The following is a 17,887-nucleotide window of genomic DNA, read 5'->3' on the forward strand; positions in this document are numbered from 1 at the left end:
CATCCAAGAATTGCGATCTGTCGACCTGATGGAGAGGAGGTCGAGGAATTGGAGCCTCTCAAGCTCACAAATATGCGGAGGAAACTTAAACGTCTCAAATAGAAATGAGTGAACATCATGAACGATAATGAAGATGATATCAAGATCATCTTTGCTGTCTACAAAGGCATCTACATTGGGCCTTTCGATGTCAAAGTCCCTGTGACGGACGTGAGGGGTGTCGAAGAGCTCGAAGTTCCAATGCATGGAAAGTCATGGTGACCTGCAATCCATAGGTGTCTACGGAGTAGAAATATCAAATAGGTTGTGATGTGGAAGCACGTACCAATGTTGGCTACGAATTTTATTTCTTTGTCATCCCGTAAACGTCACTGTTCTGGTATATATATATTTTGTTATTTATACTAGTTACATGGGCTTTCAAAACCCAGCCCAATAGTCAATGCAAAGCTTTGATGACTGAAGTATTGATCATTCTTTGTATTTATAGTAAATGAAAGCTCATATCATTCACGTATCTAAGCAATGCGGGACTTTTTGCTTCAATGAGACATACATATATATATTATTATTATTATTATTACAATTTTTATTTATTACACGCATATATATTATGTTTATATATATATATTTATATTTCTGTACAAACATACAGAAGTTAACATATATGTTATATATATATACAAATATCTATTTATATATACATATAACTGTAATATATATATATACATATATATATATATATATATATATATTTAAGTGTATACATATAACAACGCTTCGAGTACCAGAGCGGACGATTCACGAGGGGGTTGCCATGACTGGAAAGTGTGTTTCGTGAGATGCTTTTTTTGACATTTATGATGGTGGTTGAGTTCTTGAGAGGTTGAAGATGATGGTCAGAGACGGTCGGATTTGTGGATGTGGTGGTCGGGTCTCATCAGATTTTGAGAAGAGATCGTCGGATTTTGAGAGGAGAGGGGGGGCGGGTTTTTTTTTTTTTTTTTTGAGAGTGAGAATAAGAAAGAGAGAGATTTTAATGGGTTGGAGGTATTTTTGTCCGAAATTGGTACAAAAGTCTAATTTAGATATTTCTGAACTCGTGCATCTAGATATTTTGCCCAACGACCTGATTCACGTGCACGAGTTCAGTCGCGTCATTCTCAATATTCGCAACGAATACAAGTATCAAATACTTAATTTCCGTGAAGACTGGTTGTGGTGCATTGCCTAGGTTAGTATAATGTTTTCGGTTAACATTATCAAAACGCTATTTAGTTTAGTTGGTTTTATTATGTTACTAGTTGTAAAAATGACGCAGTAACTTATGTTAGAAAGTGAAAAACAAGCCCTAATCGGACAATCTCAATGCTTGAGGCAATTGTTAGTTCCATCTAGTTTAGTTTGCTTTGGTCCTCTCGGCGTCCGAACAACGCGGCTCATTTGGTTTGTAAATGGAGGCTTGCTTTTCGAAACAAAACAAAAAGAAATTTTGTAAATTAATTATTTACCTTATTTTTAAAGTTAAGCATGTCAAAAAGCGCATGTATCCTCCAAAAAATTAACCCCCAAAATTAACCATTACGGTTTCACAAAAAAAATTTAAATAAGACTATGGCCATTGACCTAAAATCACGTCGATTCGATGGCAACAATCACGCTTTGTACTTAAATTTAACCATAAGCCGTTTTACTGGAGCTCATCGTCGGGCTTCAATACCCATTTGTTTAGTCGTTCCGATGCCCTATCGACCTATAAAATGTGCAACACACGAAACATATAAATTATTGTTACATCCTAGTGCAGAAATTAGTAAAAAGAATTAAATTGTATTAAATAGTTCATATATAAATAAATAAAAACAAACCTGGCGATCCCAGTCAGTTTTCCAAACTAGGTATAGAAGTGCAAGAGACTGAGACAACACTCCACACAACATTCCAACCCACAATCCCTGCAAGCACATATAATTGTGTGACCAAATAAATCATTATAAAAAAAATATTAAAAAAAAAAAAAACAAACAAACTAAGCTTAGTTGCACTGAAGATTATTTACCTTGACTTGATAGTGAAAAACGTAAGCAAGAACAATCCCTAAAGGAATTCCAATCAAATAATAGGTACAAATGTTTATAATCGCAACTGTGCCTTGTAAACCTGCACCTATGGCCACACCTGCAATAATAAAAATAAAAATAAAATTAAAATTAAAATTAAAATTAAAAATCAATTCATTCTTAATTCAGTTTTGGTGTTTCAAAAAGCTGGCATCGTCAACTATTCGCTTTTTTTGCACGAAACCAGAAACCAAATGTGCAATATTTCGTTGTGTTATATACGAAAAATCCAAAATTTGAACAATAGTTTCTATTTTAATTATCATTTCGTCGAAAACTGATTTTTTTTTTTAAATATTCGTACAACGAAATCTGAATCCGTAACCGGTATTTTAATCCTTACTAATATCCAAGGCCAAGGGGACTGCTATTTTTTTTTATTCCTGTTTTTCAACTAATTGTTTTATTACGTTCATATATAAATATAAAAAAAAAATAAAAAATTATGCTATGATCTCCCCAGCATAAGATTAATTTTTTTTTTCCCCTAAAATAATAATATATTGTATGAAGTTAATTTTTAATGATATTTGACTTGCCTGAAAGAACTGGATAGACTCCGTTGAGCAAGATGGAGAAAGCAAGCAGAATCGAGAGATCCTCAACCGCTCTCGCCACATCTTCATCGTCGGTGAATAAATACGAAATTTGTCCACGGAATATCAAACACAAGCTGAAAAAAATTGTGGCAACCACAGTCGACACTCCGAGGATCACTTTGATCGCAAATTTGGCTGCTTTCGCGTCGCCTTTGCCTAGCTCATTCGAAACTCGGACGCTAAAATAAAAAAACGATAACATTTATCAATCTGAATTCTGAATAACATATATGTAAAAAAAAAAAATTATTGCTAATTACCATGCAGCGCCAAGAAAGCCGAGGCTGATCATGAACTCCCACGCACAAATGTTAAGGCTGCAATAAAAGAAAAGAAAAAAAAAGTAAATATTATTTTCGCGTAGTTGAAGATGTGCTATTTTCGAAAGCGATTTTTTTTTTTTTTTGAGGAATGAAAAGGTTACCAGATCGAGAAAGCGGAGATTGCGACGGTTGCGTTCTTCATGTAACCTGCTAGAAGCACTAGAACTGAATTGTACCACAACTCCAGGCTAATTCATACATTTATAAACAAAGACAAAGAGACGATTGTTATAAGGCAATAAATAACCAAAATAATACTACTACAAATAATAATATTAACAATGAGGTTGTTTTTGTGGAAATGGTTCTTGAACTATTATGCAAATGATATATTGGCCATTGAACTAGTTTCATGAGCGAAATGATCCTAAACTATTCATTTTGTAGCATTTTATCTTTTCCTGATAAAATCCAACATCTAAGCAACTAATTAAATTAATGTTGTATTAACTTTTAGTAGTTTCTTTAATAAAACTAACAATACATTTTAGTTAAAAAAATATGCCTTAATTTTCTTAATTTCTTGATTTCATTATAACGCTTAAAACCAATAATTTTTTATAACCAAAATATCACTAATATAATATTAGTTTATGGACTAATTTTACTAAAAACCCAAAGAAACAAAACGAGCGATAGCCATGGGCATAGGCAGGTGTAGACCATGAGGGCATATGCTTCACCTAAAATCTTCAAAATTACATTTTTACCCCTATATTTTCCTATAATTATTTATATTTTTACCCCAAAATTATATAATTTTAAATAAAAAAAATCCGCGCCCCTAAATTTTTTTTTTTTTAAACGCACTTGAATTTTTTTTAAACATTCACATTTTTATCAAATACGCTCCCATGATTTCAAATTCTAGCTCCGCCACTGTCGTTAGCTGAAAAATTAAGAAACAGAGATTCAGAGCGATTATGGAAGAGGGTGTACCAGAGCATGATGCCAGAGGAGACGGACATCTTGACGACGGGCCACATGTCGGAGAAGGCGGCGAAGGTGAAGCCCTTCCACGTGTCGGAGCACCACCCGCCAAAGATGTAGATGAACTGGCCAATCACGTTGAGCCACCTAGAGATGTTGAGTGCCACGATGGCCCCGGGGACGCCCCAACCGAACTTGACCACAAAGGCCCACGACAAGAGGATGTGGAGCACAAAGGTGATGGAGGAGAGCCAGCCTATGACGAGGTTCTTTAGCTGGGCCTGGAAGGCAGTGGCGGAGTCAGAAATTGCAGTCAGACATGGGTAAAAATTTGGTTAACCAATAAAGGAAAAATTGTACAAAATAACCATTTGAAAACTATTGATTAGCAAAACAGCCAAAGTTTTGACTTTTCAGCAACATAGCCAAATTTATGTTTTCAAATTTTTTTTTATAGACGAGATTAAATTTTTTTTACGACTATCATAAACAATTTATCACTTTTAAAAAAATTAATCTTGAGATAAAAAAAAAAAATTGAAACTAGATTACTGCACATTTTGGTTATTTCACTAAATTAAGACAAACTTTGACTATTTTGCAAATTCATAAATTTAGATTGGTTATTTAGCTACATCACCCACTAATAAAAAAGATTCAAAATTTTATCAATTAGAGATTTACTAAATAGTCAACCGTTCGTAAATTTTAAGTAAATAGTAATTATGGTGATGTGACATTGTTTGAACCTTTTTTTGCATTCCATTTATGCCCTTAGAGTATAATGATTCAAAATTTTACTGGGGGAAAGGGGGTGGCATATATACAAAAGAAATTAAAAAAAATCATATAATTTTGGGCTAAAAATAAATAAAATAAAAATTGATAAAATTATCGGCCCTTGCCTGGAGGTACATCTGGGCCGTGAGGTTGAACACGTAGAAGAAGAGGAAAGGGATGCACCACAGGGCGATCTTCCCCGCCACCTCAGCGATCTCGTGTTGCTCTCCCATCAACTTCAACACCGGGCCCGCGAAGATGAAGAGTGGGAGCATTATGATCGCCGCCACGGAGTCAACGATCCACGATCGCTGCAGATATATCCCCATCATGTGGTATTGCTTCGCGCCGTACGCTTGCCCGCACAGTGTCTCTGTCGCGCTCGACATTCCAATCTGTAATTTTTTTTTTTAAAGGAAAAATTAAATATCATTTTCTGAGCCAATAAAATAAATGCCGATGTGAATAAAATATCGTCTAGCTACTTCCATAAATTTCAAATTTAACACCATTAAATTATATACGGGTGAATGATATTGAATTTATATACGGACGAAAATATCGTTAATTTTAACATTTTTATGGTCTTTGTTATTAAATTTGATTTATTAATCGGTTATGTGATTTAATTTGAAAGTGAAGAAACATGCATAAATCTACATAATTGAAATGAAAAGGCTTCTCGTATCAACGTTGTGTATGCATAGATATAGTAAATGACAAGCGGCAACAGATTTGTTTTAAACTAACCAGTTATAAGATTCAAAAAATAAGATATTATATATATATATATATATATATATATATATATATATATATGTGTGTGTGTGTGTGTGTGTGTGTGTGTGAGGGTGTGTCTGTTCGCTAATAATGAAATTTTATACAAAATATATACGTTGTTATTTAGGAAGTAATTAATTTTTTTAACTAGTTTATTTAAAAGTTAATATGGTTTTGGGTATTCTGCTAATTTTAACCAAATGCTAATTATTTTACAGTTCTATTGATTTTAAATTAAAAAAAAAAAATATTCTCTGAAATATTGATTTTGGATAGTTGTTTAATTAAAACAACCTATAAAACTACGGCCCAATAGTTTATGTTCTTAAATTTATCGCATCTAATTCTAAACAATGTGCATGGACTTAAAAATAATAAATAATTGAATTGACTCAATACGACTTCAAAAAGTTTTTTTTTTTTTTTACTAAAATCCAGTGTTTCAGTTATTTTATTTCCAACTAAGTAAAATCGATTTATTTTTCCTTTGAAATCCAGTGTTGCACGTATCTAAATCTATTTCCAATCGCTAAATATCAATAAAATTCACATTTCTTTCAACCGCATATATTAATTTTCTTTCAACCGCATATATTAACTAGGTCACAAATTTTTTTAGAACTGAAGAGTTAACAACAATTCATTAATATATTCGAAGTAACACGATCTTTCTTTTTCTTTTTTTCTTTCTGCTGTGATTTTGTGTACACGTAAAACATCCAACGTCACCTATTTACTTTATATATAGCTTTGAAAAGTATTTGAGCATACGTGTTTATATATTCCTCCACTTATTCGTCTACATTAATATTTCTATTTATATCCGTTGCATAAAAGTTGAAAAACAACCCATCAATGCTTTGATCGCTTGGCTTGTGATGTAGGTGAATCGAGTGGCTATGCTCAACCCACGAGTTATGCGTATTATTTATGACGAATTAAGATTGTCATAATAATTAATCAAAGGTTCGATTTGCATATGACCCTTAAAATTAGACAAAAATAAAGAGAATATAGTCTGCAGGCAAAGTACAAATGCAAAACTAAGTAACGTTTAATATAATTTGCGCTGTTGACCATAAGTATATTGTTTTTGTCTTTTATAAAAAAAAAATAAAGAATGAGTATTTTTTTTTCCGAATATAAAGTAACTAGTATCACGAAAATCGCATGCAGGTATAACAAACGTACAAATTTGTTGGAACTCGTAAAATGAAAAAAAAAAATATTACAGATCAGCTGTTCAATTAAAAAAATCGTATAAATAATTTTTAACTATTTATTCAAAGAATCTACTGACTGGTTAGTATATATGCCATTTTCTTGGTTTTTGCATTGTATATAATTAATACACCATTTTAATATATAGTACGATTTGCACTGTTTCTGTCTGTTCTGTGTAGTACCTACCCAATAAATTTTCAACAGATATCGTAATAATTATTTTAATGAACAGTAATTAACTTAAAAAAAGAGACTACAGAGACACAGTCACAAGTAGGCACCAGTTTTAAAAAAATAAAAAAATAATAATAACAATAAATTGCAGATCACCCCAACCCAACGACTGCTCATTTAAAAAAAAAAAAATTCATCTACTTATTTCAAAGAATCTACTGAGTATATATACCCTTTTTCTCTAGTTTTTGTAGGGTACATAATTAATATGCCATTTTACTATATGCTACGATTCTTGTCAACTGTGTACCTAACCCAAGTAAATTTCAACAAACATTACAATTTAAAAAAAATAAAAAAAAATTATAATGAACGGTAATTATTAACTTAAATTTTTTTTTTTTTTAAGAAATACGGAAAGAGAAAAAAGAAAAGAAAAGAAGAGAAGACTCACAAGGACTCCATTGATGAAGCGAATGAGGACGCTTTGGATTAGGGCAAAAGCTGCGAGGTCCAACTCGCTGACGTGGCCGAGAAATGACTGAGTGACGACCAAAGCTCCGAAGGAAGTGACTCTGGCGAGCATCGACGGGAAAGCTATTTTCCACATCAGCTTCACTTCTCTCCAAACTCGCCATTTCAGATCATCGCTCTCTCTCTCGCCGCCGCTTCCGTTCTGGAGAAGAAGCCTCTCTTCGATTCCATGGCTTCCCATTCTTTCTCTCCTTTTTTCCTGTTATTATGATTTATCAATAATGAAACACCACAAAACGACTTTATATATAGAAAGATGAAAAAGGAAAAACAAGTATGATTGGCTTGGCTTCGTGCTCAAAAAAACAAAAAAGTACTGATCGGCTTTCTAGACCGAAATGAATAGGAAAAAAAAAAATTCAGAGAGAGAGAGAGAGGGCTAACCTAGAGCGAGAGAAAGAAAGGCAATTGGGTACTTTTTAGGCGCTCTATTCAATAAGAGAACACGTCTTTATATTTAGTTTTTTTTTAAAGTTATTTTTAATTATTTACCATTTAGTAATATATAATTTTAGGTTTTTTTTTTCATAAATTATGGTCACAAAAGTACGTGATTCGCAATTTAATCTTTAATAACCGAAAAGTATCATTAAACAGTTTTTAGTCGATTAAAGAAACCAAATTAAAAGTTTAAAAGTTAAAACAAATCCACATAAACCCGAAATTAATTATAAAAAATTAATGCGTTGGAACTTGGAATAAAGTTATGTTTTTTTATAAATTTATTTTGTTTCAGTAATAAGTTCATTGAAGTTTAGAATATGTTTTAAGTTTACTTAGATTCCAACATAGAGTTAAACAAGAATACGAAATATATAGGACGGGCTATGTGTCTAACCTAAACAGTCTCTTATTTAAAAATTATAGCCAATTATTAATATATTTAGGAAAATAATCAATTTGTTAGAATAAGATTTCAATATTTCAATAATACTCTTTAGGATTGTTATTATTAACAGTCATAGTAGATAATATTAACGGTAATAATAATGATAGTAAATCTCATTACCCGTAATAAGAACAACAATAAATCTTATTAACCGTAACAACAACAATAACTCTTATTAACTGTCATCTATGCCGTCTCCGACGCCGGAATCCGAGTTTTCATCAAAGTTTCAAACAGCGAAATCTCAACCCTAGCTTCCGATCCGAATGTCGCCGTTATTTGGATCGCCTCCAATATTGCTCCATTCTCCGGCGAAATCTCGCGCCTCTACATAAAAAAACGAGGTCTTCACATTCAGCGACGAAACTCTCGTATCTCAGCTTGTTCAGGCGATTTCAAGATTGGACTTGCAACCTTCAAACGGTCGGATCAGTCCAGCCGCGGGACTCGCTGCTGTTCAAGATCGTTTCCGGAGGAGGCTCATCACGGTTAATCGAATCAACTTTCACAGTTAATCCGATTAACTCTCACAGTTAATATGCAGAACTAGACTTGCGACCTTCGAACAGCCGGATCGGCGTAACCGCGAGAATCGCCGATGTTCGAAATCGTTTTTGGAAAGAGGTTTGTCACAATTAATCAGATTAATCGTGACAGTTAATTGAGATTAAGTATGACAGATTAATTGGCGAAACAAAAAATCCTAGAATATGAAATCGCCGCCACAGTCATCGTCATCTCTATACTCACAGCATAGCCTCCCATCAGCATCGTCCCTCCAAATCTCCGTCGCTGCTCCACAATTCACTGATGTGGTCGTGCTCTGACATAACCTCTTACGTCTCGTCGCTCCTCCAAGGCGGCTTGCTCTTCTTCAGCTCCTCCTCCGACGGAACCGTGCAAGTCTGGTCCCGCGACGGCGGCGGCGGAGAGGCCAGCCTCGTCGTCGCTTCGTGCTCCGCCATGAAATCTGTCGTCGTCTCCGGCGACCGACTCTACACCACCCACAATTATCGGTACGGAACACGGATCATCGCCGCCATGGAAATCTGATTTCAGTTCGTCTGTCCTTGCTCCACTAACGGAGCTCCATCGTCGATTTCGATCGGATCGACGTCGCAAGACCGAGCGAAGCGTACTTAAATCCCTAATGAAGGTCTTCTGCTTCTTCGGCGCCAGAGCGTAGCTCACTCCGATCCGACGATGGTGAGATCGTTGAAGGAATGGAGGTTGATGAATATATGGTAATCGAAGATAGTGTTGTTTGGTTTGGTTGTGATCGGTAGATCAGGGGATGATATTTTATGCAAATTAATTGTTTTGGTTAATTGCTTAATAAAACACAAAAATTTTATTATTATTTTAAAAGTCCCCTCACTAAATGAATAATATTATTAACAAATCTCAAATATATACAGCTCAATTGACATATTAGAATAATATTTTACTTTTATACACTTAAATGAACCCAAAAAGTAATTTAGGGACCATTTATGCAAAAGATAATAATAATAATAAATAAATGAATGTCAATGTGAAAATGTATGACTTTCCTATAAAATTGCTGAAAAAGTTTTTTGCGCTAAAATCGACAAATAAAGCAAGTGAAGCCACAAATGATAACTATTAATGTCACTAAAAATGATAACTATTTATAATATTAAAAAAAAAAAAAAAAAAAAAAAAAAAAAGGAATGTATGTTTTTGATGTATAAGGAATGTTTGTTACGGATCAGAAATCACCCACGGTTACCAAATAAAGAGAAATAAAGTAATTATAAATCCTCCAAAGAGAGAAGGCAAAGTTTAAGACGTCGTAAACTACGCCCCCAAATTTGCCCTTCTGTTATAACCGAAATCTATATTTTGTTTCTTATTATTATCATTATTGAACAAGCATACATGTTATTAAGCATAAATTAATATATAGATCTGATTATGGGTTCTGTAGCGTAGAGAAGACCACGTGACGCGATTGGTTTTTTCTTTTCCTTTTCCCCTCTCTTTACTAAATGGCAAAGAGAAGAAGTCAACGTAGTTTTTTTTTTTTTTTTTTTTTTATTATTTTTAACAAACCTCATCTATGTATGTACCGTGAACAAAAATTGGCACCCAACGTTTTTAAACCTTGGCACCCAACAGGCTTTTCAATTTTTACTAAAAATTATTTTACCAAAATTTTTAAAACGATTGGACTTTTTAAAAAAACTAAAAGCAGACTTAATAAAGCAAGCCAAACTAAAAGAGATCGATCATGTTTGCGAAATTTAGGTTGTGTTTGGTAGTTAACTCAAAAAGTTTTTGTTTTTTATTTTCTAATTTTTGTAGTTGTATTGAAAAATTATTTTGCAGTTGTTTTCAAAAATCTGTTTGGTACCGTTTTCATTTTTGTTTTTGAGAAAGTGAAAAAACTGAAAAAAAGTGTTTGGTATAGTTTTCATTTTTGTTTTTGAAAGAATGAAAAGAGAAGATGAGGAGAAGGGGGAGAGAAGAGAAGAATTTTTTTTTTTTTTTCCAAAAACACATTTTATTTGTTTTCAGTTTTATTTACTCTTTTACAAAACAACTTCAAAATTTTTTGAAATTTTTTTCCAAAAACTTAAACCAAACATGTTTTCAATTTTTGTTTTCAATTTTTTCAACTCAAAAACTAAAAAATTGTTTTTGAGAGGAATACCAAACACACCCTTAGCTATTTTGAAAAGAGCAATACATTTCGTTAATAAAATAAAAAGAAAAAAAAACCTTGTTTCGTCCGATGCTTATTTGTTTTTACCTACTCAAGTTTACTCATTTACCCTTAAATCTTTTGACATTCTCTTTAAGCGGAACATTTGACTCTGGACCATTTTAGTTAAAGTTGAAATGTTAGCTTTGGTTTTAACTAAAAAAATGGTTTTATATCTTTCTCCTCATCGTTTTTTAATAGGAATATTGACATATTTGCCCCTTAAACTATAGTCCGTGTAACAACTTGCCCCTCGTAATATAAAAACTCGATCTTTGCACCTTAATACGACATTTCATATCATTTTAATCCTTCCGTCTATTTTCAGCTCAAACATTCCGTTAAATAAAACACTGTAAGCAAATTTACATAACTACCCCTAAATCAGACTAAAGCAATACATGTTCGTTAATATTTAAAAGTAAACAATTTAAAAAATAAAAAAGTTATCAATATTTCTCTCTCCTCTCACCTTCTTCTTCGTACCACCATCACCATCATTTTTTTAACCGACCACCATTACCATCTTCATCTCTTCGTCATCACCACCATATACATCCTATATTCTCCTTAAAATTAATGAATAATTTAAATTTCTCCCTAGTGGAGAATAGAACAGAATACAAACTCAAGTTGACCAGCCATTGTTGCTCTCATACCCACTATCACTTTGTGTTTGTAGAAATTTTTTTATTAATCTTGAATTAAAAATCAAAGATCAAAGATTAATTGGTTGCTCGAAGCTATAAGCCTCTCTTGACAAACATGCTTCAAGAATGAGAAACAGAGGAAAGAACAAGTCCATGGCTGAAATTCTAACTATATGAACCTCTCAAATCCAAACGAACTCCAAAATTTCTCAGTGAAAAATCCATGGCTACCTTGCAAGAGTTCAAGCCGAGAATGTCCCATTTTTTCAAGGGCTTGTCGAGAATGTCCTCTCTCGTCCTCCCAGGCCTAGGGTACCATCCGTATGGAAACGGCCTCGCCATTTGCACTCGTAACTCTCTCATCCTCGTCACCGCAGTTGTCGTCCTCTGTCGGTATATCAAACAGAAGAGTCTTTCTCTGAAGCTTCTTCTCCTTCGCGCTTCCAAGTTGCGCCTTTTCGGTCCATGGCCTCAGCCGGAAGCGTCGGCAAGAGGGAAAATAGTGCCGCCTTGCTTCACCGGGCGGTAGTACTTGGACCGGTAGTGAGGCGTTTTGAAGGCGGGAGCTAGGGTTTCTTCTTTCCGACGATGGGAGCGGAGTGGAGGCGGATACTTCGGGACCGGAATCGGGGGCTTTGGCAGTGGCGATAGGGAGATCTGGTGGTCGTTCGGCGGCGTGGATGGAGAGAAGAGAACAGATTTATGTCGGGGAGAAAAGCTAGAATCGCCAAGGAAAATGTATGAAGCTCAGAGCTTGGGATATGTGAATGCAGTGAAGATTAAAGAGATAAGAAATCGGAGATTTTTTTTTCAGTATTAAATTCAAGAGGAAGAGGGAAAATGTGTTCGACGAAATTCCCGAGTATAATTTAGTTTCAAAAGGAAGAGGGATACTTGGAGAAGCTTCGAGAATGTGGATATGTTTCTCCGGTGACCTGGATTGCAGCGGCGATGGAAGATTAATTTTTTCTCTCACGAGGAAGAAGAGGGGGGAGAGAGAGAGAGAGAGAGAGAGAGAGATGAATTATATTTTAATTTATGTTCATTTATTAATTTTTTCATTTAATTTTTAATTTTTTTTATTATAAAAGTCAAGGACATTTATGAAATTTCTCTTACTTTATTTGTCTCGTGACGAACATGTGTGTATTTAACTGACAGAATGAGCTCAAAATACACAGAAGGACGAAAAATGCACAAAAACTGATATTAAGGGGTGAATTGGTCGATTTTATATTATAAGGGGCGCATTGTAACAAGTGCTATAATTCAGGGGGCATTTATGTAATTTATTCTTTTTAATATTGCCTATATATGTATATATGATGTTCTAATTAAAATTAATTAACGTTTTAAAATAGACCAAATTAAATACATAGCAATAATTATGAAAAAGCAGATCTACGGTTTATTATGACGTTTCTAAGGATGTTGTAACAGATTAAGAAACAACTTGACAGTTAGCACAATAACATAAGCATGAGAGTAAAGAGACACAAGAGATGGTAACCATATTCGGCCAATCGTGCCTACTTCTGGAGAGATGATACTCCCGGTGGAAAAATAACTTCACTAAACAGTAGAGTAAATACAACGTCGGACAACCATGGATGATCACCTTCCAAGTTTTCTATCACTTCAAACTACCTTAGCAATTCCTAACCCAGACTCCCCTTGTGTTTGAGTTCCCCTCACTTTCCACTCACACTCCCCCAGTGTTTCAACAATGTTTATAACAATATGTGTTTTACAATAACTTGAATCAACACACAACTAACTTTGTGACAAATCTCTAACAATGAGTGTCAATAAAAAGAGTAACAAGTACAACTAGGACACAGTATTTCGGCGATGACTACTCCAACCAAGATGCCTAGAGGTGTAACTCTACCAAAGAGGGAAATTGACCATTATATAAGACACAAACCAACATAGTATCCTTGGTTCGCTCCGAGAAATATAGCCATCCCTACCCCCTCACGTCAATCCCACGATCGGAATAAGCGCGGAAGCAAATTAGGTAAAAAAAATTGTTAGCAGAATTCCACGTCACTGTACTGACGTGTAAAACAGACACCTCATGTTCAAAGATGATTTTTCCAACATCACAGAAAACAACAGTTGCCATAACAAAAACAGTAAACTCATCGTAACAACAAACTATTTACTATGTTGATAAGTTTTTTTATATTAGTAAAGTACTTATGTGATAGTGTTAAAAAAAAAATTGACCACGCTAGTTTGGCTATTTTGTTAGAAAAAAAAAATCGATAATTTTTACTATTTTAGTTAAACAATTAATTAAGTAATTAAGATTGATGTTGTTTAAATTGATTTTTTTTTTTTGTGATTAAAAGGAATGGAATTTTTATTACTTCGATTTAGTTTGTTGTGGCAAAAATGACAAATAAATTGTAGGCTTATGTCAATAGTGACAGATAAATTTGTAACTAACTTTTTCCAGAAAAGAAATGTTGCCGATAAGGATGGATGATGATGCATGGCAACCAAATAGAATGATGTATTCATGGGTCCATTTTTAAACCTACTCTCTCGTCTCATTTACATGTTTCTGTTTTTTAAATTACTAGTTACTAGGACCACTCTCTCTAACCCAATAAACGCCAATTTGAAAAATAAAAATATAGAAAATCCTACTAATAGAACAATGCGTTAAACTTATCAAAGTTTATGATGTCGAAGACTTTTTTTTTATATTTTTAAACAAGCATAAATAAAACGAACGATTCAGGCTATTGAGACTTGAAAATTTGAGACATATTATTGGTTTTCTCTTGCTATTCCTATAAGGGACAAAAAATGTACTCATTAGTAACTAGGAGTACCATTCTTCGTTAACTCTCAACCTCATATCTGAACAAACATATCGACTGATATCACTGCAAGTCTGCAATCACATAATGATCATGGAGACAATACTAAATGTGTCTGAAATTCATGAAATTCTCAATCCTCAGTAGCGATGATATTTTAACCGCACATCACCGCTGTGAAATAAATATGGTTGGTCAATTGATGCTCGTAACAGCGATGGCGATGCTTCGTGAAGGGATATAGCTTGTGACTAGGGGGCTTAAGTGCCTCCTTAAGAGAATAAATTTCATCTACCCCCTGAAAGTACATAAATATTACAAATTTTTTTTTTTTAAAAAGTTGCAGAAGATTTTGATTCCAGGCTCAAAAGCATTACAATTTTTTTTTTTTTAGAATAGCATCCTCCGCTAGCAGCGGGAGAACCGTCCATGCTTTAAACGACATATTTAGCTAGTTAATGTGCAACCTCATTACAAGTTCTCGGAACGAAACAAAAATCGATATCATCAAAATAATGTGCAAGATAAATAATATCTGCCATGACAATGCCCGAATCCGAACGGCCTATATTACCGTCCTTGCGTGTCCTCTCGCTACAGCCCATGGTGAAGGGTTTTCGGAATGGTGAGAGAAACCGGGCAGCCCTGGTCTATATCCATCCCTCTCTTTGAAAGAACCGTGCGAGTAGGAATCCATTTCTTGCACACCCGCCAAGCAAAGAGCCTGGCTTTTTGTGCCACCCGAACTCTCCACAGCTCTTAGCCCACCACCCATTAGCCTCTGGCACACTCGAGGAAGAGGGTCAGTTAGTTGAATCCATCTCCACATAATAACGACTTCGCACCGAGTATTCACCGTTCGCCGAAAATGCCATATGAGCGAGTTCGGCACCTCCCTTACCGTACAAGGGATTTGAATAATGGCTTCGGCATACTTCTTAATAAGCATCACGCCGATCAGATTCACATTCCATTCACCCGAATCAAGTTTAAAATCAAACACCTTGATACACTCTGGAAGTGACGGTGAGTCGATGAGTGAGAAAAGCCTTGACCGGGGGATCCACTGGTCTTGCACAATGTCCACCGATTTGCCGTTATCGATTTGCCATCTCGATCCCTTCGTGATGATCTCTTTTCCCCACACAAACCCTCTCCGAATATACATATCCTTAAGGACCCGGTTGACCAATGAGTCGGGGTCCGGATAGCCCGCCATACATTCTTCGCAAGTAGAGCCTTATTAAAGACTGCGATATTCCGAAATCCCATGCTCTCCCCTCCTCCGTACTTCCCCACATCGCACTCCATTTAGCCCAATGGATCTTCCTATGCCCCTTCTTATCCCCCACCAGAATCCGGCCACCATCTGTTGTATGTCGTCAATCAGCCCCCGTGGCAACCGAAAGCAGGTCATCACATATGACGGGATTGCTTGGATAACAGACTTCGCTAATACCTCGCGACCCACATGAGAAATCATCGCACCCCTCTAACCTTTCACTCTATTCCACACTTTGTCACGAATAAAAGCAAGTATGTCTCTTTTCCTTCTTCTCACAAAAGCCGGCATCCCGAGGTAGCGTTGGTAACACTCTGTCAAAGTCATCCCCAACAACCCCGCCAATGATTGTCGTGTATGTTCCTCGACGTCTTTTCCAAAACACACATTGGACTTTGAGAAGTTAACCAACTGATGCGACGCCTTCGAATATGTCCGAAGACAAGCTCTCACCATCCTCCCTTCACTTACGGTAGCCTTAAAGAAAATAAGACTATCGTCATTGAAGAACAAGTGTGAAACGCAAAGCCCGTTCCTTCCAAAGTGGATACTCGTCAAGGCTCCCTGGTCCTCCTCCATATGAAGGAGACTAGACAGCCCTTCCGAACAGAAGAGGAAGAGAAACGGGGATAAGGGATCACCTTGACGGAGACTCCTTTGGGGGTAGGCGCAGCCATGTGTGATGCTGTTGATGTTGAAGGAGAATCTCACCGTCGACGCGCAGTTCATCACCTTCGTGATCCACTCTTCCGCGAATCCCATTTTCCTCATGACCGCTCGGAGATAGCCCCATTCCACTCTATCATAGGCTTTTTCATGTCGAGCTTGAGCGCCGCCACTCTCCCATTCCTGAACCTCCCTCTCCGCATAGTATGAATACCTTCAAACCCCACGATCACATCATCTGTGATCAATCATTTGCCACAGAAAGTGCTTTGGTTCTCGGAGATGACGAGGCCCATCGTTTGCTTCAACCGATCAGTTAAACAACGTGAAACAACCTTGTAGGCCACGTTGCACAGATTAATTGGTCTGAAGTCGCAAACCCATTTGCCTCTCTCGCCTTTGGAGATCAACGTGATAGTGGTGTCATTAAGGGCCGCCGGAGACAAGCCATCGTTGAGTATGCGCAAGCACGCCCGCGTTAAAGACCCGCCCACGACCGACCAAACTTCTTGCACTACTACAAATTTAATTTTCTGGTGCGATAATTTGGGCATTGGTGAGACTTCCATCGCACCCGATGCCTATATTTGTTCTAGTGTTGTAGAATAATGCCGGAAATCCATGTGGGCAGGAGGCCTTCAATGGATCCATATCGAATACAGCCTTCTTGACCTCCTCCTCAGAGAACAGGCTTAGGAGAATGTCGTTCCACTCCTCGGATGTTCGCGGTCGGATCAGCGTCAATCGAATCGGACGAGGGGTGGGCCGAGGTGAAGATCTTCTCAAAGTACTCGGTTACTACTGTCGACTATGACTAGTCTTCCTTCAAGTGGACACAATAGCACATCTCATGCTCGTGTATAAATCTTGTTCATAATTGAATTCACTATGAGCTTTCCCATGCATATATACTTCTCCAACCTTTTCACTGAATAACTTGCGGAAACCAGCTCCTCTTTGAATTAATAGTTGAGTTCTCAAATAAAATAAAATAAAAAAGCAAAAATTAATACACAGGATAGCAAGAGCACATAAACTGTTGATATCACAATACTGTAAGATATACATTACGAATATAGAATATATGGATACTAATTACCGTATATTGTATATGGAGTATATTAAGTAAATACGTTATGATATATCTCTCCATTTATGGTCTATCAAATCCCATAATTATAGCAACGAATCAATACACATTAAGCCTCTCATTTCCGTTTCTCTTTGATGGAAAGGAACCGGTTTATAAATTGAGAGAGAGTTGTTTTGGTCCCTAAGCCTTTTAATCTCATTCATAAACACACACCATCTAGTTCGAGGTTATTTCGGTTTAGAAGAGCAAAACGACGTTCCTTGACGCCGGCGAAGCCATTC

The 17,887-nt window shown here is 35.8% G+C and overlaps 1 protein-coding gene across 1 annotated transcript; it reads right to left on the reverse strand.

The window, feature by feature from the left end:
- Nucleotides 1–1,466: 1,466 nt before the first annotated feature.
- Nucleotides 1,467–7,768, reverse strand: LOC149394019 (protein DETOXIFICATION 24-like). The gene is made up of 9 exons (XM_089617838.1): nucleotides 7,385–7,768; nucleotides 4,878–5,147; nucleotides 3,982–4,253; nucleotides 3,144–3,230; nucleotides 2,980–3,036; nucleotides 2,660–2,898; nucleotides 2,060–2,178; nucleotides 1,869–1,955; nucleotides 1,467–1,753 (listed from the first exon to the last, which is right to left on the reverse strand). The coding sequence occupies exons 1-9, from the start codon at nucleotides 7,643–7,645 to the stop codon at nucleotides 1,691–1,693; spliced, it is 1,455 nt and encodes a 484-aa protein (XP_089473964.1). The 5' UTR covers nucleotides 7,646–7,768; the 3' UTR covers nucleotides 1,467–1,690.
- Nucleotides 7,769–17,887: the final 10,119 nt, after the last annotated feature.

Source organism: Urtica dioica, chromosome 6 (genome assembly GCF_054948205.1).
Source record: "Urtica dioica subsp. dioica isolate 48M chromosome 6, U.dioica_male_clone48M_v1_H2, whole genome shotgun sequence".
Taxonomy (NCBI): domain Eukaryota; kingdom Viridiplantae; phylum Streptophyta; class Magnoliopsida; order Rosales; family Urticaceae; genus Urtica; species Urtica dioica.

Bases quoted from the DNA above. Each gene is read 5' to 3' on its own strand.
- LOC149394019 (XM_089617838.1), bottom strand. From the start codon at position 7,645: ATGGGAAGCCATGGAATCGAAGAGAGGCTTCTTCTCCAGAACGGAAGC. The intron at 5,148-7,384 runs GTGAGTCTTCTC...AAAAAATTACAG, and splicing joins GCTTCATCAATGGAGTCCTT to ATTGGAATGTCGAGCGCGAC. The intron at 1,956-2,059 runs GTAAATAATCTT...ATGTGCTTGCAG, and splicing joins TTTTTCACTATCAAGTCAAG to GGATTGTGGGTTGGAATGTT.